The sequence below is a fragment of the Alexandromys fortis genome, unplaced genomic scaffold (genome assembly GCF_014885135.2).
Source record: "Alexandromys fortis isolate MF-2015 unplaced genomic scaffold, M_Fortis_MF-2015_v1.1 scaffold_8_9099976_23576923, whole genome shotgun sequence".
Taxonomy (NCBI): domain Eukaryota; kingdom Metazoa; phylum Chordata; class Mammalia; order Rodentia; family Cricetidae; genus Alexandromys; species Alexandromys fortis.
The window spans coordinates 8,457,995-8,483,141 of NW_026067899.1; the positions used below are offsets into that span (position 1 = coordinate 8,457,995).

General features: G+C 37.6%; 1 protein-coding gene across 3 annotated transcripts in view; it reads left to right on the forward strand.

Moving 5' to 3' along the window:
• The first annotated feature begins 18,151 nt into the window (after positions 1 to 18,151).
• Positions 18,152 to 25,147, forward strand: part of Kcnh7 (potassium voltage-gated channel subfamily H member 7) — a 407,046-nt gene continuing 400,050 nt past the window's right edge. For all 3 annotated transcript variants that reach the window (XM_050123184.1, XM_050123194.1, XM_050123203.1), the window contains exons 1-2: positions 18,152 to 18,227; positions 19,928 to 20,158. In XM_050123184.1, the coding sequence (XP_049979141.1) occupies positions 18,152 to 18,227; positions 19,928 to 20,158 (307 nt within the window). The remainder of the gene's footprint in view (positions 18,228 to 19,927; positions 20,159 to 25,147) is intronic.

The window sequence follows — 25,147 nt, forward strand, 5'->3', positions numbered from 1 at the left end:
GTGGGCCTTCCAACTCCATCAATCCAATCTGGAAACTCTCTCATAGGCCCGCTCAGACATGTCAGCAAGGTGATTTTAAATCCTCCCAAGTTAACAATCAATATTGACCATCCCTTAAAGCTTAGTATAGGTAATAAAAACATTTGACTACTGTTGACCAGTGAGGAAGAAACGCTGTGCTCAGCTTTTACAAAGGTCCATAAACAAAGGCCTCAAGTTGCAAGCATTTTTATTTTTAATTAATGTATGACTGTCCTTTCATTTTTCCCACCTACTGCCTGGAGTTTGAAGTCAATGGCTAAAATTGTAAACTCCATCGTGAAACAATTTATTAATAACAGAGGGTAAAAATACTGGAAGTCAGATTCCTAAGGGGGATAAAGAGATGACATATAATTTCAAAACTGCTTCCCTTGGGACATTAATACATGAGAGAAAAGTAAATTTTCATCCTGTTAATACTATTCTTATTTTAGTTCTCCCAACACATGATGTATAGTCTACTTCCAGCTATTTTACGGTTAATTTTAGTTCTATAAAGCTTTTTATAGTTTGCTCTATTTAAATATTGGCCTACTCGTGGTTTTCTTGAGGTTCAAAAACTGTCAAATATACATTGTGGGAGTGGGCTGGATCAGGATAATTATATAAGATCCTTAACCTTCTGTCTAGAATGTTCAGAGCCATATGAACAAGGGTAATTATAATAATTGCATAAATAAAGACCTGTGATGTTTTCATTTAGCATGATTTTCATCCAAGAAAATGATCCCCATGGTCTTTAAGCAGTCTTTTGGGGAAAGGGGGGGACACTTATCTGAATGAAACAAGTATTTGAACTGTTTTATTTTGTGTTATATGCTATTCAACACAAAATTAACATGTAAAAATTGTCCCCTCTTATACTAAAATATAATATTCTTTGAGCGTCAAGTGTGAGGTGTTCAGTTAAACTACTCATTATGATGTATGGCTTTTGATACCTTGTATGATTATTAAAACCCATGGTATCCCAAAACAATTTCTAGAAGTTTCTAATGCCATTGTGATGACATATAGACCAGCACTTGGAACTATTTGTTGAGCTCCAGAGTTGATTGAAATGCACAGCAAAGTTGGAAGTCTCTGCTTCAAACTATAACAAGGATACGTACTTTCTCTACCGGGGATGAATAAATAACAACCGCTAAGCTGCCTGATGCTGACAAGGCAATCATGAAAACCGATGGTTTTATCACCACATATTTCCCTTCTGATAGTCTTTTTCTCTCAGTCACTCATTAGCCATGCTAAAATAGAACTACAATTTTCTGCTTAGTTGAGCAAAACTACATGTGAACTCCAAGCTCACAATTGGGAAGTGCCAATCTACAACTATTGTGCCACGTGTAGTTTCTTTGCTTGAGTAGATTGACCAAGTTTAGGTTGTTTGCACAGCCAGCGATTTGGCAAGAATATGCTCCTCTGTCCCTGTAGAGAATGAAAGCTATAAATAGTTCCTAGTCACATGTGATGGCTAAAGTTTAAATTTATTACCTTGTGCAAAGGTTAGGTTGTTTCTCTTAATCTCTTTCATACTATAGTGCATTGGGACCTGAACCACTTGAACATTTCACAGGACATTTGGTACACCATACTAATGATATCAATTAATCAGACCAAATGAATAAAAAATTAAATGTGTAACAGAGGCAGAGACACAGCAAATAAGGCCCCCAACCCTGCTAATATGAAATAAAATATGTAGTGATATTTGACTTATTTCTGGGAGAAAATATACTGTGTAGGGTTTAAGGCTAGTTCCAGTAGGAAAATTACAATAGAAATCATTTAATGCCCAGAAGCAAAAGCCATGACACTTGTTGAAGAAAAGAAAGTATGAATTTCAAAAAGAAAAGAAGCAAAAAAAAAAGGAGAACAAAATACAAAACAAAATTGTCCCTTATGTGAGATCATACTTACATCAGCTTGAACTGCCTGACTAGGGATCCAACTAGAAAATAATTCTGAGTAGAATCCTATAGCTCCTCAGGTAAAACAACATCATTATCATAGTCATAATATGGAAGCCCCCCAAAAATCACCATATCACAATACTCAGAAAATGTGAATGAATTGGTTAAATTTTACAGTATACTTTGTTACCACCTTCAAACTCAATGAGTTCACAGCAAAGTAAATAATAAATAAAAGGAAGGTCATAGGAAACTATTGAATAGGAGAAAATGTTTATGCGCCATTTGTTTCCCCCAAAGAATAATATCCACAACATATAACTAAAATGCTCAATAGCAATAAAAATAAATAATCCAGTTAATAAATGGCCAAATTGTTTGAATAGATATTTTCCCAAAGAAATCACCAATCATATGAAAAACATGTATATCTCTAATCAGTAGGTAAAGGAAAGTTGAGACCACATTTGACATAACCTCAAACCAAGTAAGACATATATAATCAAACACTGACAATTGCTGGAGAGGAATGGAGATAAGACATCTGATACACAGATTAAATTAACATTCAACTGTGGAAAGCAATATGGAAGTTTTTTCATAAAAGTTAAAGTATTATATAATTTTAAAAATCCCACCATTGACTATTTCTTCCCAGGGAGGATGTGGGGGAGGCTGTAGCCAGGATGTACAATTAATAGAGAAATAAAAAGGAAGAAAAATAATATGAAGCAGTTCAAAAGATCCCTGAACCTTGTTGATTGCATCCTAATCACCAGTGTATGGTATTAGGCAAAATATCCACCAGTAAATGTGTGAAAAAGAAAATGCAGTACTTATAAAGAATGAGGTAAGTACTATTCAGCTATAAAAAAGATAAAATTATACCGTTTACAGCAATATGGATAAGTGTGGGTATCATAGAAAATGCAATGAAGTCAGACATGCAAAGACAAGTTCTCAAATATGATGTAATGCATGTGTTGCCTATAAAAAGACTGCATTCATAGAGTTAGCAGAATGGTGATCAGTAGAGGCTAGGAAGATGGGTGAGAGGAAGTGTGCACGGATTTGTACATGGGGACAAACCAAGCATTCTAAAATATTACAACACAGTCAGAACAGTTCTTTCATAAATCAAAATGCTTAAAAAAGATATTTGAATATTTTTAGCATCAATAAAAGATAAATAAAACATAAAGAGACTATTTAAGTCTATTTATTTAGTGGACCTCACTGCATAAATATTACACCTAACATCACACCGTGAAGACAGATGATTATTGTCTGTACAACAAAACGTACTTCACAACATGACACATGTCATTCATTCAATATGCAGTTTGGGTCTATAACATAGTTAACAGGACTTTAAAATGGCATAAACCAAGTCTTTCATAACTCTGTGTTGTCAAAACTCAATTCTGGTGGGCATGTAACAGTTTCCTATGAGAATGAAATCCTCATCCTATGTGGAAACTCCTTAAGCAGTGAAGTAAACAACTCAAAATAGCTTCAGGAAGTCCCTGAAACTGACCTGTTACACCAGGCTCCTCACTGCTCCCATAAATAACAAAACCTGAAACTACCTTTCAGAGAAGCTGACCTGCAAAGGAAACTGTTTCTCCAACAAGCCAAGCAGAAAAGAAGATTCAGTGACCAGACCAGCAGCTGCCTATATGTGGAATATTCCCAATTTTAGTGAATTTTTAGCTTAGTACCATACCTTGATTCTTTGAGGAACATCTTTTGACCTGAAAATTCATCATTACATTGCTCAATTTTAAAACTATCCTGAGATATTTTAGGTCTTTCCACAAAATATCAAGGGCTTAACCCTGGGTGGTCTTTCTACTGTGAACTGACAGATGTACAATAATTTAGTTCTCATTCCAAATCACTTATTTTAATATTTGTTATGCCCAAAGTCCAGACTCCCAAAACATTACCACGAGACCATATCTGATGCAAAAGCAAAGAGTCTTTATTGTGAGTTCACTATGGTCCTTCTGTCCGAAGCAGCAGCAGCAGCAGCAGCAGCAGCAGCAGCAGCAGCAGCAGCAGCAGGAGCAGCAACTGCAATAGAGGTAATAGTAGCAGCAGTAACAGCAGCAACAAGAACAGGGCAGGAAAGACCCTGAGCAGCAAAAAGAGAGGGAAAGACCTAGGGAAGTCCCAGCCTCCAGACTTGGAATTGGCTATCCCTATGATGTAAAGGAATTCCCAAACATGAGGGTAATTCCCAAATGCCAGTCACTGCCTTAGGGGAAGTCCAGGCCTGTAGGGGGTCAGTGATTTGTCCATTTTCCCTGCTCTGGTATTGGCTGGTTTTGAGTCAGGAAGTGGGGGAACAGAGATGACTCTGATTCTGGGGCCAAATTGTGTTTCTTTCCTTGTTTTTTTTGTTTTTTTCTTTTTTTCCTTCTTTTTTGTTTTTCCTTTTGGACTCTAATTTTGGACCATGTCAAATATCTTTGGTAGGAGCTTAGTGTGTTGTTTTGGTCCTGGTTTTATTCCACAGTGTCTTTTCTCTGGCTGTAGCTTCAGGGACAAAGTGTCTCTTCCCATGGCTCTGCTTTCATTTTCAGAGTGTGTTTCTTTCCCTGGCTTTGAACCCGTAGCCAGCATGCTAGGAGGCTGTGCTAGGACTACGGACTCACTGAATCTATGGGCCCTGGGCCTCTCACTACTCATTAGGGTATCTTTTAGCTCTAGTATCAAGCTTAATCAAACCTTTTTTTTTTTTTTTTATTTGTCTCTTTTTTGGTTTTCGAGGCAGGGTTTTTCTGTAGCTTTGGAGCCTGTCCTGGAACTAGATCCTGTAGACGAGGCTGGCCTCAAACTCACAGAGATCCGCCTGCCTCTATCTCTGCCTCCCGAGGCTGGGATTAAAGTCATGCACCACCCCTACCTTTACTGGATATTTCACTAAATCCTCTTGACGAAGAAAAAGCCTGTCGATTATTCTTGTTCAAAAATGTCCAAGACACAGAACAAACATGTTCTTAAAGATGTAGAATGACTCTTAATAGACTGTATCTTGGAAACAGACATTCACCATCAATTACCCACAGGTAGGCAGCCCAGCTGTTCTGATTGTACAGTATGTACAAATCGGTATGTTTGCTCTTCCAGTGGCAGGAAATATATAAAGAAGTTGCTAATCTGGTTGTGGATCAGTGTGGGGTAGGGTGGGGAGTCCTGTAATTCAAGACACAAATGCTTTTTGGAGCACCTGGACAGGCAGAAAGCAGCTTTCCCTAAAGAAGAAATGATTCCACTGAAAATCGCTGTGGTATGAGGATTTGCGGTTTTGGTTGTTTTTGTTTTTAGGGCGAAAAAGAGAGAGATAATAACACCAGAGAAAGAGGGTGAAAAGGAAGACGAGAGCTTTTGGGCGGCCACTGTTTTGTATGGGCAAATAAATGCTGGATTCAATCAATTCCTGAGGGACGAAGAAAAAATTTTCCGAGGCTACTTTTTCCATTGCAATTGACAATATTTATATTATTTTTTAGCCACAATAATGATGTGTTCTTGCTTCTTTTTAAAAACGTATCATAAGTTACAATTTTAATGATTGTAAATAACTGAAGAATTTGATGGTTTGTGAAAAAAATATGTCTGGCCAGTTATAAGAACTTTGCTCCATGTCAGTAAAAAAAGAAAGTTATATAAATAATTTTTTCATGGACTTTCTTTTCAATGTTAGACCAGTATTTTCTGCTTCATATTTTATATTTTCAAGGTTTCTGTATGTGTTCCTGAGACAAATCAATATGTGAGATATTAATTATAGAGTTTGGTATCTGATTAGTAATGGCTTCACTTGAATTTAAATTAGGCACACTAAAATATATATAATGTGTGTCTTAGTTACTAGTCTCGATATTGTGACACAAAATAACAATGTACAACATAAAGGCATGTTTATTTTGGCTCACAGTTGAGGGTAATCTAGTATAGTGGAAACGGTACAATAGCAGAAGCAGGAGGAGGTAGTGGGCCACACTGTGTACATAGGCAGAAGGAAAAATTAATAAATGCTCGTGCCCATCTCACTTTTGCTGTATACAAAGCCACATATACATACACAAAAAAATATACTAGGACTGCCCTAATTTATTTTCCTGTTTCTGCAATAAAATATTCTGGTGAAGGCAGCAAGAAAGAGAAAAAGGTTATTCTGTCTCCCCACTTGAAGGCTCTGTCCACCCTCATATAGCAGACAAGGTTGCAGAAGCTTGAGACAGCTGATCTCATTGTATCCACAACCAGGAAGCAGAGAGAGATTAATTCATGCTAGTTCTCAGTTCCTCTCTCCATGTATACTCTCTGCCATCCCAGTTGTAGAGATACCCCCATATTAGTTACCATAACTGAAACAATTCCCCAAAGCCCAGAGGCCCACTGCCTGGGGAAATTCTGAAATTTGTCAGCTGGCAATGAATACTAACCCACACATGTGGCTGTGACACTGACCATGTTAAGTATGGGTCTTCCCATTTCAGGTAATCCAATGGCAATGGTTTTCCACAGGCTTACCCAGAGGATCCTGGCAAGCTGACATCATTAACCATCAAAATATGTCACATCCATCTTTTCCCTTTGGACACCCGATAGTGCAGAGTGAATTTTAGTGATCAGTCATGGAAACTGCAGGAACGTGTTTGTCTTAGACGTATGTTCCTAACTATAAAGATGTTAAGACGTCAGTTGACATAGAGCATGCATTTCAATTACTGCTCTATTTTAATGGCTACTTTCTTCACACACTTGAGAAGATATAATGAATCAGTGACTTAGACCCTTCTTCATATTTTGAAATAAATGACTGCCGAATGTCTTAATGCAGAAATATGACCCTTGAATAATTTCTATACTTTTATGAATGACTCTCTCCCAGGTACTGTAGTTAAGAGGTATGATTCCTCTAAACATATCAGAAAGGCAAAGAGGCAAATGTAAGAAGCCTATGTGTTAAAATAACATAGATTTGTAAAATTTCTAACCTACATGAACCGAAGTTACAGTGATATATCACCTATTTGTACTCTTCCTAAGACTTTCTGTAGGAAGAGGCCAATGTCCTATAATTTTAGTTGTATCCGTATTCACTGAAAAAGTCAATGCTTAAAACCACACAGTTTAACAATGAAAGTGTATAAATATTTCCAAATGGTTGAAACATTTAGACTTTTAGATTACTGCAAATGTATCATTATGTTTCTGATTAGACTATCATAGAAGATATACATTCATATTTAGATCATGGGATAGTTAAGGGAACAGTGAAGCTATCAGTAATTTCAACTGGGTATCTTTATGAGAAATCACCAGATGATTCATTTATTACACTGGGTTTTGTTAGAGAATCATTATAGCTTTCTGATAAAATGGAGAAAGACAAAATTAAAAGTCCTGTTGGGGATAGAGATTGGCGTGCAACATGATTTGGAGGATATTAGGAATATAAAATGTCCTCCAAGAAATTGCTTATTTGGTCTCAGGTTATGATGTTATCTCATATTAGTTGAGCCCCTAAGTTGTATACAAATGTTTCTGTCAGGAATTTTTTTTTGTCTGGAAATTGCTTAAGATAGTGTAGAGAATTGAAGATACATCATTAGTTATACATGCAAACATGTTCGTGGAACCTTGGACAGAGACAAAAACTTCAGCATAGAATTCCCAATATGATATAAAATGTGCTAAAATACCTATGTATTAACTTCACAGTTGAGGTTGACTACAATGCAGAGTTCTGATCTAATATCAGGGAGGAATGCTGTTGGGAAGTTCTGAGATGTGAAGGTGACTTGCCTGGTTTTACAGAAAAATGAAGACAGATGATTCAACAAGTATATCATTCTTTCTTTTATTTTTATTTATTTTTAAAATGGGTTCCATTTTTCTTTTGTGGTGATTCCCTGTACCAGACATGCTATCTGAAGCCTGTATAGAATAGAGTAATTTTGTCACCAGGAAGAAACAAACCTGAGAAAAGTGGCAAGCTGTAGATCAAACAACTCTGAACCTCACAGTGGCAAAGGTTTGGGCTGAGTTATGACTGATGATAAAGACTTTTATAGCAGAAGACGAGCAGGCTTCTGAGTCAGGACTGACAGCTTCTGAGTCAAGTTCGGTAATAAGGAGATTTCTGCTGCTTTCAACCAGGGTACACTTCCCATCACACGCAGGAAAAGAATTTTCTTCCTCCACTCTTTGTTAATGTTTCAATGCTCCAGTCAATGAGAGCACGTGAACTCTCAAAGGAAAGCTAATGTTCCATTGCTTAATTCTGCTTAAATCAGGGTATTTTGTGAAAATACTAATTTCTACAATTAAGTGGAATGATTATTATTGAAACAAACAACAGAAAATGCCAAGCAAGTAGCATGTCGTCCAAGGCCTTTTCTCTTAAAACATTATTTTTTGGTATCCATTCTTCCTTCTTTTTAGTATTCACTTATTTGCTGTGGGTTGGGGTGAGCAGTGCCTGAATGCCACAGCCTGTGTGTGGAACTCAACAATAAGGCTTTCTTCTACCACGTGGGTCATCTGAATTGAGCTGAATTCCTCAGGCTAGGAGGCAAGGATCTTTACCTACTGAAACATCCCATGGGCCATGAAGTGCGTTCTTTAACAAATGACTTAAGTAGTATCTTAAAGCAAAAAACTTGTATCTGTGAGAATGCATGAAAAAAAATACCACAAAACAAAAGTGAAAAGATTTGGAACAGGAGTTTCTGAGTTGAATTCATTCTTTAAATTACAGTTGATAAAATGAGAAATGACAGTGAGGACCCAATGGGCAAGAACATGACCCCATGCTATTTGCTGCTCTGTGATATAAAACTGTGAAATAACAATTTGCATTAAAAGTGGTAAGAAATTAAATCTTCTATAACTTGAAGAATGTATGGATGAAATGAGAGTCATTTCCAGTGTCAGTCTATTCTAGGCTAACAATGTCAATGACTAATTCAATAGAGGGCAGCCACCGCACTTTTGTTATTTAGTTAAACTCACCACATAAAATATATTAACAGCATTGGACAAAGGAATTTAACACAGAAGGCTGGAAAAGGAAATATTAGTCTGATACAGGTTCATAATTACATTTTGTTCAAGGTGATATAGAATGTTGAGTTAGGATCAATTAGAGACAGAGAAATGGAAATTTGTCTTAGAAAAGATTGAACACGGCCACATTAGGTTAAAGGATCAGAAAGCATCTCAAGATCCAAAGTGCTGCAGAGCTTTGCTGCAATGTGCCTGGATGCGAAGTATGGCTGAGATACGCAGCGTTTGTTAAAAAGAAACATTCAAATTAGCTATCAAATTTAGAAATTTAACAGATTTGGGAGAAGGAGTATGTTTCAGCAGTGCAGAAGAGAATGGGACTCACATATTAGTTACAAGGCTGCAAAGTGAACTGAACTGAACTCATTTTATGACCTAAAGCAAATTTTCTCTCCATCGCAATCGTCTCAGCTGCAAAACTGAGCGCAGATGAAAGAGTTCTCATGTGCTCACCTGCCTCTTTCTATGAGCAGAAGTTCCCTTCAAAGCCAGCACAGAAAACTGTAAAGAGGAAGTGGCCGTAAGAACAAATATTAACTCATCCACAATGCATATATGAGCCCTGGCTTTTAATGGTATCATTCATATGACCAATTGAAGTATGACCATCTTTGACTTACAGTCAAGGAAAGCTGGTTAATTGTGAGTATACAGTTAAACTTAATTTCAGTATAAAATTGATTTTGCACTGCCTATGAGCATGATACTTTGCATGCATGTTTATAATTCTTTATGTTGTCATCAAAATGGATGCTATTTGTAGTAAATCATTTATAAACACAGTTAGAATATCAAGCACACATCAATTTTATTTAACACTCCACATAGGAAAATGGCTAGTGTGGTACTTAGAAATTCATACTGGTACGTGAAAAAAATCTATTTTCTTTCCATTATTTCTTCTTTATTTTCTTTTGCTTTTCTTTTATCCTCCCCATTCCTCTTCCCCCTTACTCTTTTCTTTGCTCCTTCCTCTCTTGCTACCCACTTTTATTTCTCTTTTTCCAACTAATTCCTTTTCTATTTTCTTCCTCTGCCTCACCTGTTCCAACTGCATTTCTTCCATTGGCCCTTCCCTTCTCTTTCCTCTCTGTCCATTCATATGTTCATCCTGTATGTTTTGCTTTCTTCTTTCTCATAACAACACTATTGGCCACCACTATATGACAGATGGCATGCACAATATTAGGCATCCTGAAATAAATAACACATGGTCGCCAAGATACTGAATTTGTGTCTAAAAGGAGAAAAGGATAATTTGAAACTTCTTAGTAAATCATACAGAGGGCATGGAGAATGAGGTACAGGCTGAAAGAATAAAACTTATTTATAATCTTTTATTTATAGCCTCCATCAACACCTTCAGAGACCACTTAAAAGTGTAGAGAAAATAAGCCCCTACTATACAGTGTCACTCTATACTAGAAGATACAACAAGCATTGATAATAGTTTGCTTTTCTCATTGTTTTAAAAATTATTCTTGGTTTGGGATAAAAATATCAGTGAGTAAGAATACTTGATGTGAATGCAAGCAGACCTAGGTTTAGACAGTTCACATCCACATAAAAGCAAAACGGCAAAGCATAGACATATATGCCTGAACTCGCAGATGAGCACTGGCAGACCAAGTCAAACCAGTGATATTTTGGTTTGATGAAAGAGAGATCCTGTCCTTAAAAAGTCTGGAGGAGAGTCATAATGGCACCCTATGTAGTTTTCTGACCTCAGTATGCATGTACAGTATGCATATATATTTTAAAGATAACTATTTCTAGCAATGAAACTACTCCATACTTTTTGACAAACCATTACACACACACACACACACACACACACACACACACACACACATGAAAAATTTACTCTAAATAGTCTTAGAAATAGTAAAAACAACTGACCACATGACTGGATTTAGCAAACCCTAAATTTTTCCCCAATGGCCTTTTGCTAAGGTATTGGGATTTGGTCTTGGTGTATCCTTCCTAATAATGGTTTTATGTATGCCTAATGCCTTGGTCCATTCTTTGTCAATTTGGCATCTGAAAGGAGGAGTCCCAGTAACAGCTGCTATATACCTATACTCTAAAGCCTTGAACATTAAATATCAGGTTAAGTGGTATGTTTTTTTATAGGTTTTCATTGCTATAGAGATTTGCATTGGTATGGATCTTGGTCAATTGATACAAATTTAGGGTCAATTTTATTATATTTATTTCTACTCTTGACTAAGGTATTATGTTTGTGCAGCTCACTTAAAATGCAATGTATAAGAAATATAGGTTAATAGTCATCTAGAATAGTCAAGCTTTTAGTCATGTTAGATTTTCTAGATGTACAGAGATAAATTTCAGATGAATAGATATTCTTCAGATCTTTCAAAGACTACAGAATATGGCATTTAAAATGTTTTAGTAACTTTTCATGACAACGAGATACACCTGCTCCTGGCAGCACCAATCTACTTCCAATCAAGAAGATAATGGGCCTTGAAGAGGCTCCTTACGGAGTTTGCTAGCTATTTGGGCAAGAAACTGTTCTTGCCTGGACTGATTGATGTTATGCTGAATGAACTGGACATGTAGGGCCCACAGAGAAATAACTGCTGAACTTGTCTAAAGGTGAGATGTTCTTTGGAGGTTCCTGCTTCATCAAAGAGTCTGCCAGACATTCTGCAGACACAAAAGAAAGTGACTGACAAACTGCCAATGTAGGCAGACCAGCTTTTGAAATTTCCTGCTTTGTGGAAAAGTCTGGTGGATACTATGGGCCTGTAGGCTGAATATTGTTGCTCCAGCATTACAGAAGAACTTTGGATGACTGGGCAGGCAACGAGATGTCTCTGGCAATTCTAGAGTTTGGAAGTTGCTTACAATGCACTTCCTGTTTACTTGGATAATATTATATCCTTCTGAAGTCTTTGATGGATTTGAAGAATGGATAGTTATAGTTTTCTTAGTTATGATAAAAGATAAAGTAGATTTAAATATTGTAACTATAATTCTTACTTGACAACTGTTTTGGTATATGTAATTTTACTATGTTAAAATTAAAACTTTCCTTTTCATTTAAACAGAAAAGGCGAGGTAATTTGGGATTCCCTTCTGTATGCTGTGATTACCATTGGTTAATAAAGAAGCTGTTTTGGGCCTGTGATAGGATAGAGCAGAGCTAGGTTAGAAAAACTAAACTGAATGCTGGGAGAAAGGAGGCAGAGTCAAAGTGAAGTCTTGTAGCCCTGCTGGAGACAGACGCTGGAACTTTACTAGGGAAGCCACAGCCTCGTGTCAATACACAGATTAATGAAGATGGGTTAAATTAATATGTGAGAGATAGCCAATAAGAAGCTAGAGCTAATAGGCCAAACAGTGTTTTAATTAATACCATTTCTGTGTGGTTATTTTGGGTCTGAGCTGCCAGGTGGCTGGGAAACAAACAAGTGGCTCTTTTACTACACTTCATCTGGTAAAATAATTTGTAAGAACACTAAGCCAATTTTTGAGTGAGCTATTTCAGTAGACATATCTGGAAGACTATCTATGCTATTTATAAACGTCCCCCACACCTTTTCCCTTTATATGTTTTAATATGAATTCTTTCATTTTAATGTTAAAAACTGTAACAGTAAATATGACATCTCGCAACAAATTGAATGACTAAGATCAATAAAACAAATGACAATCCATGCTGTTGAGGATGTGGAGTAAGGGTGACAGTCTTCCATTGATAGTGACAGTACAAACTTGTATAACCTCTAAGGAAATCATTGTGGAGATTCCTCAGAAAGATGGGAAATGGTCATCCTCAGTTCCATCTACCAGCTATACTTCTCTTGGGCATATACCCTAAGGATACTTCATCCTAGTACAGAGATGTTATCTCAACCATGCTTATTGCTGCTCCATTAATAATAGCCACAAATTGGAAAAAAAAACTAAATGTCTGTCAACAGATGAATGGATAAAGAAAATGTGTTACATTTACATAATCTAATATTTCTCAGACATTGAAAAAATAGAAGCCATGAAATTTACAAGTAAATGTATGAAGCTAAACAAACAAAAGCAAACAAAGAAATGAAAAAAAAAATTCCTGAGTGAGGTAAACCAGACCCAGAAAGATAAATATGGTATATATTAACTTACATGTGGATATTAGCTTTTTTTTTTTTTGAGACAGGGTTTCTCTGTGGTTTTGGAGCCTGTCCTGGAACTAGCTCTTGTAGACTAGGCTGGTCTTGAACTCACAGAGATCCTTCTGCCTCTGCCACCTAAGTGCTGGGATTAAAGGCATGTGCCACCACCGCCCAGCCTTGGATATTTGCTTTTAAGCCATTGTTAAGCAAGCTACAACACAGAGAACCACAGAGGTTAGGTAAAGGGTAAGGAAATGGGGAGGGGAAAGGCTGGATCTCCCCTCGAAACAGCAAATAGAATAGATAGTTATGGATGGACTGGAGGTGTATTGGAATATGAGGATCAAATGGGAATGAGGAGGGACAGTAGAGCAAGGGTAGAATATGGGGAGAAATGAATAAAACTATGGGTCTTCTGGGATGTTGTATGAAAACTAATACAATAGAAATATTCTAATTACAAACAAGAAAAAAAATTCTTTAAAACTATTTAGCTGCACCTTTAATATGTGCATTTTGTATTTTATATCAATTATTCTTCAAAATTATTTTGATGTTTAAATATTTTGGATTTCTATAAAGGTGTTCTAAAACTGTGTGGAAATGCTATAATGTCAGTATAAAGCTATAATAGAAAAATATTTAAATTACTTTACTACTTTATGTACCCTTCATATAACATCCGGAAACATTTATGACTTCCCCTAAAATCATGAAATTCATGATTAAATCAAATTTTAAGCTCTTATACTTTGGTTCACTGTTTTCCCCAAAGGCTCCTCAATCTCTCCCACAAAGAGAACATCTAGTCACCCCATTATTTTTCCTGAAGTAGTCAAACATGCTATAAAATAAGTTAGACATAAATTGGAATTCTTGATTCAATATAAAAGGCAAATTTAATAAATCCTGCTCTATCACCTCAAAATATATCTATAGAGCACTTATTTGTAAAGCAAGATTCATTACCTAGTTAAATTTTTCAAAATGGCTGGAGTCAAATTAAAAGTAGGGACTATTATCAAATAATGTAAACAACAGAAGAACTAATAGGCAAACTAAAACAATTTTAATGTCTACAAATATTGAGTGAAATAGTTCAGACTTTAAAAAGGCGATATGTAGAATGTTTCTCAATTTTATTCGACTACTGAATTATTTCTTAAATGAAAAAAATCATATTGTAAACAACTTACTACTGACTGCAGCCAAATATTAAGCTGGAATATTGCTACAATCTTCTATTTTTCTCATGTTTGGGGTGTTTTTTATGCTATAAAGTTCAGTTATTTCGTGATATCTGTTATCATCACTTCTTGTTTCTGTTATTGATGGATCTTTGTCTCATTTGAACAGGTTGTTGTCTGTGATCATGGTCGTAACTGATAGAGAAGAGATAGGCACCTCAGTCCTCACAGAACCAAGCTTGTTACTATAGTCAACTTAATATGTCAGCAATAAGAAAAATAATTCACAACCTACCAGATTTTATGCTAAATACTTGCATATCTCTTTTACTTACCATTCACACTACCTGGAAATCAGGAATTGTTCCACTGATTTGTGAAATAAGACAGGAAAATATATCTTAATACAGTTTCCGTGTGATTATTTTAGTCTGGGCAGCTGGGAACCAAACATCCTCTGCCTACATGATGCTTAAAATTTTTCTAATGTTTGTTATTAAGAAAAGTCTGAAGTTAGATTTATAAAGATGGAGATGAAAGTAGATAATTTTCCAGCCTGCAAGACCTGGTTGTCACCCTTTGGTTTTATTCTATTATTGGGTGAGTATAGATTAATGTACTTGCCTCCACTGTGGCAATATATAATGCATGAACACAATCACTGGGGTAATTTAGAAACAGAATGCCTTTAATCTTTTGTTCAAATCAGCCAATTACAATACATAGGCTGTGGAATGTTATATGATTGTGCATAGACTCATGAATGGAACTGATCTTATTTAAATATGGCTAGAAAATTGTGAAACCTATAATCTTACATATTACATTGCATGTAATATAATATATAAACCTTATATATTACACAGGATATGGAAATTTATAATGTATTTATTAGCTAATCTAAAGATACCATTTTGAGAATTGTAGCTAAGGAGAAATATCTGGTGAAGAGGATTCCATTTTTTTTTCTCTTGAAGAAAGTAGAGTTACAGGGTTTGCAAATTCAATAGCCCGTGAAAGTCAATGGCACAGTCATGAACAGAAGCATTGCACAGCGAACTTCTGCATGTGAATTCTTTTTTCTTTCTTTCTTTCTTTTTTTTTTTTTAGTAGAGAAACATTTGTGTTTCAAAACATACTGGGGATTTTACTACCTTAAAGTGGCATTCATTTGCTGAGTTAATAAGTCATTCAAAATTTATTAGCGAACCATGCTGCTTTGTTACAACTTACTCTTGTATTATTGTGTCATGAAACCTTATAGGCAATGAAACTTTATATGGGAAACTTACAATCCGCACAATTTGTAGGTTAGTCTTCTTTCCCTGGAGTCCTTGATTTGAGGAGAAATGTGAACTTGAATTTAGTTAAAAAGATAAGTAAAAAGAGAGGGTGTTTAAGAAATGTGTCAAAAATAGTAACGTGTGTTTTTCTAGGCATTTGATGACTAAGATCGGGCTATGTGACTTAACAACCACTTGACTGAGTTTGAAATTCCACTGCCATTGGTTGCCTTCCTCAGTAACCATTCGCTAACGGCAGAATCCAAGTCAGCACCACGGAGAGCTCCACACATTTCGCCTCTGGAAGTGGAAGTCCTGTTTCAGGCCCAGCTGCAGCTAAGGAAGAGAATGACAGAATAATCTACTTACAAAGTAAAAGTAGATAAAATAAACCAAGCATTGGGAAAGGGTGTATCCTCAATATCATAAGAGAGACAATTCTACAGATTCAGGGACAATCAAGCTAGTTAATTAGACAATTCAACTTTTTCAGATGCTGCCTTCCCTTTGATTTGTTTTCAATACTGTCATATGAAATAATTAAAAAATTCACGGGTTCTTGTTTTTATTTGGATTTGGGGGTGTGTATGTTTTATGAAACATATAAAGTGTTATGTTTGGCTACCATTTCTTACAAAATATCTTCCTAAACTAACCTTGCTTCTTGACACATAGTTCCACTCTCGTTATTTTCTTCAGATCTGAGCTGTAACTAACAAAATAAGAACCTCATTGACTCAGACAAAGCAGGACAATGGGCTGCACCCTAACCTTTCAGAGGCCTTCTAGCAAGCAGCTACATGTTCTGATGGAAGTCTATGGACCTTTATTGTCCATAGAATATGATAGAAACAACAGATTTGTCTATGCTGTCTCCTGTAGAATGAAATGGTGGCAAACACAGAAAGGAGTTTGGATATGGCTATTAAAGATGACAGCATCAATAAAGGGAAAGAAGCAGGAGGGGAGAAAAAGAAACGTGGAAAGAACAACTTCTAAAAAATGTTTTTCCAAGCACAGCTTGCCTTAAGACTTTGGTAGGATTTGAACTGAAGTATGTGTAAACCAGGAGATTCCCACATTTGAAGACTCTGAGAAACAAGAATCAAGAGGTCTCAATGTTGCCCTTTGAATCTCTTCCTGTCTTATGCAAGCGCTCCTTTAGAAAAGGGGAGACAGACAGAGAAATTGGCTAGTATGTTCAGAAGGTAAGTAGCAAGGGAGGTCACTTCAAGGCTGTGAACTCTTAGCCCCACCCACCTTTTGTTCCTTCTCCCTGGAGCCCTGCCTCAACCATTCCAAACTCTTGCCTTGTTTTGAACCATTTGTTTACACAATCTTTGCCCTTATCATCCTCCTGGCAACCTCTAGTCCCTGGAGACCCAGTCACCCCCCAAACGTTTCAACTCCTAAGGGACTTCCTCGGGGAAACCCGGCATGCTGAGCGGTGCTGGGTGCTGACAGCCTTCAATCTTTCAGAAGCTTAGTTCAAGCTGGATAGCCCGGGCTTCATTCAGGGCCCACCCTTCAGGTGCTCAGGGGATCTGGACCCTGAAATTGCACCTGCACTCTTAGGTGGCGCATCTTAGATCTTCAACATCCTGAGCGCCAGCGGAGCTTTAATACACTCATTGAAGGGCTGGCTTCCCACCTGTCTTTTCTTTGCAGCTGAGGGTGTGTTAACTACCTCGGTGCAGGGCGCTTAAGGATGGAGCCCTATGGCTAGGGACGGTGGAGATCACCTTCCCAGAGTAGCTATGTTATCACTGAGTTTTGGAGATTTCTTGGCTGCCTTCCGCTTAAGGCACGCTTGAGTAACCCGAGCTGTGGCGGCGCCCAAGCTCCCAGGATAACGCTGTGTGTGTGTGTGTGTGTGTGTGTGTGTGTGTGTGTGTGTGTGTGTGTGTAGGGGGAGAGGGCGGGGACAGAAACGTCAACCCCCACCCTGCCTCCTTTTCTTTTCCTTTTCCCCTTCCTGCAAAAGGCGCACAAGTCTTCTACCCCACCCCACACCCGCCCACCAGCAATCCTTGGGGCTCTGGGCAACAGCCAGGTTAAGCCCATTTGCACTGGGAAATTGGCGCTGTTTGGGAGAAGAGAAACAGATCGATTGCCCTTGTGACTCCCCGCCCCCCCCCCCCCCCCCCCCCCCCCCCCCCCCCCCCCCCCCCCCCCCCCCCCCCCCCCCCCCCCCCCCCCCCCCCCCCCCCCCCCCCNTCCTCGGCCCTCCCCCGCCGCCTCCCGCACCCCGCCTCCTCCCCTCCCCGCCCCCAAGCCTCTCACCCGCGTCAGGCCGGTGCGAGGCCCCCTCCAGAAGGTGAGCGGGATGGATTGGACTCCGGCGGGGAACGCGGGTGTCTCGAAGTGGTGCTAATGGGAAGAGATTTCTGCTCTCCAAAGAAGATGCGCTGCCACAAAGAGCGGCTTGCGCGCCGGCCTGGGCTCTAGCCCGGGAGACATCCCGGGAGAACTCCGAGCTCGGAGCGCTCGGCTAAGACCCGGGCAACATGCCTGTTCGCAGGGGGCATGTGGCACCTCAAAACACCTTCCTGGGGACCATCATACGGAAATTTGAAGGACAGAGTAAGTTCGTTTGTTCTCTCCTGTCGCTCGCTTTCGGCTTTGGTAGAGCACTTGGCGTCCGTTGCTTCCAACCTAGAGAGATGGACAACTCTAGACTGTCAAGTTAGAGGCTGGGAAAGCCAGCCAGGCAGTTCGGATGGCAGCGGGAGTGTTCTCTCTCTAATATTAATTTGGATTTACATTTTAGATTATGGACTCCATTGTACCAGGCAATTTGATCCTCCTCTCCCACTGCTCCATTATCTGCCTTGCTACTTCATGCCCTACTAGTCCACAACCTTAAAGGGAACGTGCTGGTATAGCATGGGCTTGCGTTATGAAGCTCCCTTTCTGTGGCAGACTTTTTAAAGTCAGGAGCAGAGCCGACCATAGGCTCAGAATAAGGACATGTAAATGGTAGTAGCGATGTAAATGGCTATGCAAACTGTTTTATCTTGGTAAACTGCTGGGCTGTGGAATGTCAAAGATGCTTGCTAGATGTCAGTTGGCTCTTAAAACTGAACTTTGTACGGAAGCTGAAAATAGACGTCAAAGAATAATTTGGAGAGTGGTGGTCTGGTTTTGGGTGCAAGACGCTCACTTCTCAAAAAACGTATTTGTGTCTCTGTGTTGCTCCCCTAGACATGCCGTCTGGAAATTTAAAAATCAAAGGGCAGTCCGTAACCCCACAGAGACTGAATGTAGATAAATTTAATGTAGGCATGTAAGCAAACCACCAGGAATTAATTATTTTACATAAATCTAGTAATTTAAAATCCTATAGTTGTAGTTTTATATTCTGCCCTAAATCTCCCTCAGTGTGCATTTATTTTGCATACCTTCACAAATTTTGCAGGACTGCATTTAATGATGTGAAGATATGGTGTCTGTGTACAACATTAACTTCTCTATCCTGCTTCATATTCTTTCCAAAAATAACAAACAGTTTGCTAGCACACTTAATGGAATTGGTATTAAAATATCTACTATCACACAAAATTCTACTTTGTTACATAGAAAAAAGTTTTTTAATGTGTTATCATCATGCTTAAAGCATGTGTGTAGTTTTTATCCTTTGCAATTGAATTATGAAAGTGTAAATCTTTACATAGTTTATTGTTAATAAATGTGAAGTTATTTCATTGCTAAAGATAATTGTCTTAAAAGCACAAGCCTGTGTAAAAATTGCAAACATATACGCCTTCCTTACAAAAATCAAGAAAAAAAATCCAAGAATAATAAATGCTTTGAGAAAGTTGCATTCTAAGGTTCAGTCAAAGTTGATGTAAGAAACATGACAGTTACAGGATGTTTCAATTTTCTGACTTGGAAAAATTTTACCATACAGGTAAGTAACATTCTGGAATTATCCATTGGCAAGCTGCATTTCTGCCTGTCAAATAGGACCCCTGGTTTTCACAGAGCTTGAGAACTAGACAAGTTGGACATTTCTGTTCTTGAAATTATAAAATAATTTTCTTAATTCCTTAATTGCTTATTGCCACTGATCTCACACATAAAGTACTAGAGGTGTGTGTGTGTGTGTGTGTGTGTGTGTGTGTGTGTGTGTGTGATTTCTAATTCTTGGGAAGGGTCTACATAGTTAGCATCTGGGGGAAACAACTGCTTTCCAGATCCTTATTATGCAACTAATTGTTTTAGTGTTTGTGTGAACCCTTTGGAAGATGTCTAAAAGACGTCCTACCCTCTTCTTATTGCAGATAAAAAATTTATCATTGCAAATGCCAGAGTGCAGAACTGTGCCATCATCTACTGCAATGACGGGTTCTGCGAGATGACTGGGTTCTCCAGGCCAGATGTCATGCAGAAGCCATGCACCTGCGACTTCCTCCATGGGCCTGAGACCAAGAGGCATGACATTGCCCAGATTGCCCAGGCGTTGCTGGGGTCAGAGGAGAGGAAAGTGGAGGTCACCTACTATCATAAAAATGGTAAAGTGGGCCTGATTAAACTTTCTTGTATTTGATTCCCTTGAAATGAAATTTCGATTACTCAAAGTTCATATGCAGAGAAACACCATGTAGTTAATTGTAGACGAATTTTTTTAATGTAAAACCTTAGTATGCAAGAAATAGGGATGTTCTTATTATTGGACCAGTAGGAAAAAGATTCTTCTTCTTGTAAGGGAACGTTGTTTGAACTCTGTAGACGTGCAGTAACTTAATGTCACCAAGGGCAAGAATGTCATCAGTCAGTCCTGACACCTTTTAAAGGAATGATGTGCAGACTTGAAATCCACTGTTTTCATCATTCTGTGCCTAGTGTGAGAGAAATACATTTTATTTGCCTACATTTGAACATATTCCACTAGGTCTTCTTGGAAGCTGTTTAATGTGAATTGAAGAACGGTACGGTTATGAATGTTTCTTGGCTTTTTCAGTGTGGATGGATGGAACTTCTTGTCTCTTTTCTTTGTTTTTAGAGAAGATTAAGCAGAATTTATAGTAACTCCTTCCACTGAGTCACAAAACTTGGGTTCATACATATGTTATGAAATAAGACATATAGAAGACATTACTCACTGTAAGAAATATGAAAAAGAATCTGTGAGCGTGCAGGGTTATTAGCATTCACTCGTCCACCATAGATAAGCTAGCACTTCAAAGTTAAGGCCATTATTTCAACTTTAAAGATACACTGCCTTCTTATAGTCTTGTCCTGGGAGCCATGTACATGCATTTATACTGTAGCCCCCTTTCCCTTCGTCTCTCTCAGGATCTCTCTTTCTCTGTCACACACTTATGTATGTGTTCATATTATGGATATAGATAACTGAATACAAATAGATTACTGTATACTCATATAATCCCTTTTAAGGGAAATATAGATGCATAGGGTGCACACTTAATGGCATTTACTCATTTAGTAAAACACCTGTAGAAAACAAGTATGCTGCAGTTTTTGCCCATATGGCATCATCTGTTTCTCCCTGTTGTATGTACAAAACATAATGATTCTGAGAAGAATCTTCTCAGTTTTTTAGAAAACTCTTATGTTTGGCAAATGTATGCCATGCTATAGTCTAAACCATAGTGTGACTCCTTTGAAAACTATGAAGAAAAAAATATCAAAAGAAAGGTATGATTCTTTCTCTTATTTTCTTAAAATGAAATGTGTCATGCTGCAAAATGTGCAATTCTTAATTATTGGATTTTTTCCATTGTATGAAGTTAAACTTGAGTAGGGTATTTGGAACCAGGTATTACTGGAAAAACAGGTTTGTATTGCACTGGAATGAAAGCAAATATATGATTATCAAACAGCACAGAGCTTGTTTCTTCCAACCTTCCCATTTTTTCTGCCTTTTTGATCAGTAGCATCATGTATTATAAATAGTCCAATGGTTCCATTGTCTAGAAATATTTCTGTATTGAGACTTTCAAGAAACACTGCAACTTACCTCTTTTGTCTATATGATGCCAAGAAACTCAGTTTTTTTGAAAGTGTAAAAAGTTCAGTGCTGTTTCTTCTCTGACTATAAAGGATAAGGTTGACATGGTCTATGTTGTGGTTTTTTCAAGGCAATGTGGTCCATCATTGGTTGATATATTTTCAAGGCTGTTTACGACATTTTTTTTTTCCAGCTTAAAAACTTCAAGTACTGCTCTGGCTGAACCAATTAAAAAATGAGTACATTTTCCAGAATGGTTTTAAGTAGGAATTGTACCTATTATGGTGTAAATAAAATGTGGAAGTTTTGCACCCTTATCAATTCATTCACTATAATCATAAAATGAGCTCAGAACACTTCTCAAAAGGGATTTTATATTTAAGCACAAACCTGTTGGTTACAAAGCCTCTAGTAAAGATGTCAGTGCATTGACCATTGCAAACCTATGCCTGGGTGGTTTCCTTAGCTATCCGAATTTTAAAAACAATTTCATACGATTCTTTGTTTGGAAGCCAGTTTAACTATAGAGATGTCAGTCTTGGTGAAAATTGTCTCAGTTGATTTTTTTCAGGTGCAACACACTTTGAAGGAGTAGGGTATCTTTAGTATTAGCCAGACACTGTCTATTTCACTTTAGCTGGTAGAGGAAATGAATAGATGAACTCGGTTTTTCTACGTTTCAAGGAAACCTTATTAAATGAAATCCCCTTGGATACTGTTAAGATACAGATATGTTTACCTACTTTGGTTGCAATAAACTAGTGGTTAGCTTTGATGTTAATTCAGGTGCATTGAATAGAATCTTGAGTGTTTACTGTCTTATTCACATGACAGCTATAAAATCAGTCAAGGCTTATGAGCTTCAAATGCTTTGATAGTCTCACCTTTTATTGACCTGCTGCAAGCCACTTTGTATTCATAAAAGCAGAGAGACAGAAAGAAAAAATAGAAACATTTTCATTGGTTTGTTTCTTAAAGTTTCCTTAAGTCCTTTTAGAGGAGGTCATTTACTTTGATGGTATGCTTCTTAATTCCTGATTTTATTTAGTAAATGCTTCCTTTGCTTTTAATTTATTCAGCAGTTCAATGAAATATGTAAGTTATGTAATGAACACAGTGAGAAAGTTAGGAATAGTTGATATATTCTACATTTACAATTTATTCTTGATGGAACAGCAAAAGTAATCTCAGGATTAAAATATTATTTATGAAAGCTTGTTTCCTGAAGGGACCCACTGGTTTCCTGAGCAGTGGGAGCCAGGGACATATGCAACGAGTCCCATTGGAAGTGTCGTGAGTTGCATAGCCAACTGAGACACAATACTTCCTACCTTGCTCAGTATAGGACTGTTCTAGGTAGAACAAAGTTTGCTATTTACCAGAATATCAATTCTTAAAAACCCACTTATCTGAAGTAGAAGCACTTGACAGCCCTTCCTTTGAGAATTCTATTTTACAGTTTAAGTCATTATTGCATAAATCATTCTTGGCAGCTCTGAATGTTGCTTGAGGTGATAAAGCTGTAAATCTTTTGACATGAAACTCTAATTATATAAAACTATAATTACACGGAGACTTATATAAGGGTGGGCATGTATTTTAATACTGTTTTAAAAAAAACGTGTTTTAAAAAAATACCTTGAGAGGAGTAGTGACTGAACTAGAAAACGATTTTCTTATTTGTGGTTTGCATGTGATGGGAATAATTGACTGTGACTTAATTTACTTGCTTACTTGAGCTTTTTTGGTGTATCACATAATAGAAATAGCCTGTTGGAATCCTAAAACCCTTTATCTATGTTTACATGTGTAACTCAAGTTACCAAGCAACTTCAAAAACCTAGAAAACCAGAGTAAACTTATGGACAAATAACACCTTTATTCAAAAGGAGAGAAGATTCTGAAATGTATGAGAATTAGTAACCAGGCAGCCTTATTATGACTTTGTCATTTTTTTTTTTGATTTTTTTCAAGACAGGGTTTCTCTGTAGTTTTTGGTGCCTGTTTGTCATTAAATTTCCAGACCCAAATGCAGTTGGAATTTTACTGTTCAATCGGTATAGTATATCGTTACCTTTCTTGTCTTCCTGTTACTTTTCAATAGCTGGGGGATGGACAGTGACTGAGGAGAGTCCTTGCCTGCTCCGCTCAGAGTTTCACTTCCACTTATGCTGGAAGTGGCTTTGGTTTATTAACACTGAGTCTTGCTTTCCTGAGAGTGATGCAGAAAAACCTAAAAGGTGCTGTTCTGAAATTAAGAGTGAAGGGTTACCCCGGGTTTTAGCTCTAGTTTAGGTGACAGGCTAACCATAGGTACAAAGAGTGCACAAGGGGTCTCGGCTCTGAGAGCAATCGGATGTGTTGTATTAGGATAAAGCAACTAATGTTCTTTTGCAATTTCTCAACCATAGATATTTCAAAGAAGTTGCTTACAAACAAATAAAAAAGTATAGAGAGATCTTATGACATTTAATATCAATTATAACTCTTCCTACATTTTTCAGCTTTAAAATAACTACTAATATATACTTTTAACCATGCTTTGTTACTTGCGCACTCTAATGACGTCTTAGGGAAGCAATGCAGCTTAGTTAAAATTTTTGTCATATGAAATAACTATTATAATAGCTTTACATAAGCTTTGTGCTCATAATATATTCGGCTCTCCTAATTCTTGGATTGTATAGTAGAGCTGCAGATGGTGGTTTTAAGCACAGAAATAGAAATATAGTTTGTGTGTATGTGATTCAAGCAACAGGAAAGATTTCCAAGGAGTGTGTTGCCTGGGATTCATTGTCGCTTTCTTTCTCTTATCTCGACTTCTCCATACTTTATTCAGCAGGATATTATAACATCAGAGATTCTAAAATTCATTGTCTTTCACAGATCTAATTTGTTTCTGAACCCCATACTTTCTGACTTTCCGGAGATTATGCTTGATCCATTGTATCTGTTAATAAAGTAACCATTCTAAAACAGTAGTTCCCCTCCCCCCCCACACACACAGTCTGAAACCTCATTTCTTTATAGTCTCATGTGAAACTAAAATGTCCAAAAGATAAAAGTGGTCTAATCATATCTTGGTACAACACCCTCCAGCTCTACACCTGTGATCACTGGGGCAAAAAGACGCAGTCTTTACTGGTGGCTTGGGAGAGGACTGCTTGGTTGATTTTATTCCTAAATGGCTTGAGAGCAGGTCAGTTTCAAGGCACGGTGTAGACAAGTGGGAGCAGTTTGCTTCTGCTAAATTCTAAGGGGTTGTGCGTGCTCTGTTGTCTGTCTGGTTGTTTGTTATACACAGGCACCAGGTCTGCTGCAGCCAGCTGCTGAGCAAATGCTTGGACAGTTGAGCTGCACGGGAGCAGCAGGTATAGTATGGAGTACTCTGGTGCACCATTCATACTGCAATTTGAATTAGACGCCAGGAAATCCTTATAATTTTATCTCTTCTTTATAAACCACTGGTCAACAAATATCTCACGGTACTATTCCTGTCTCCATTTGCTGTCGAGTCCTCCTCTCATGG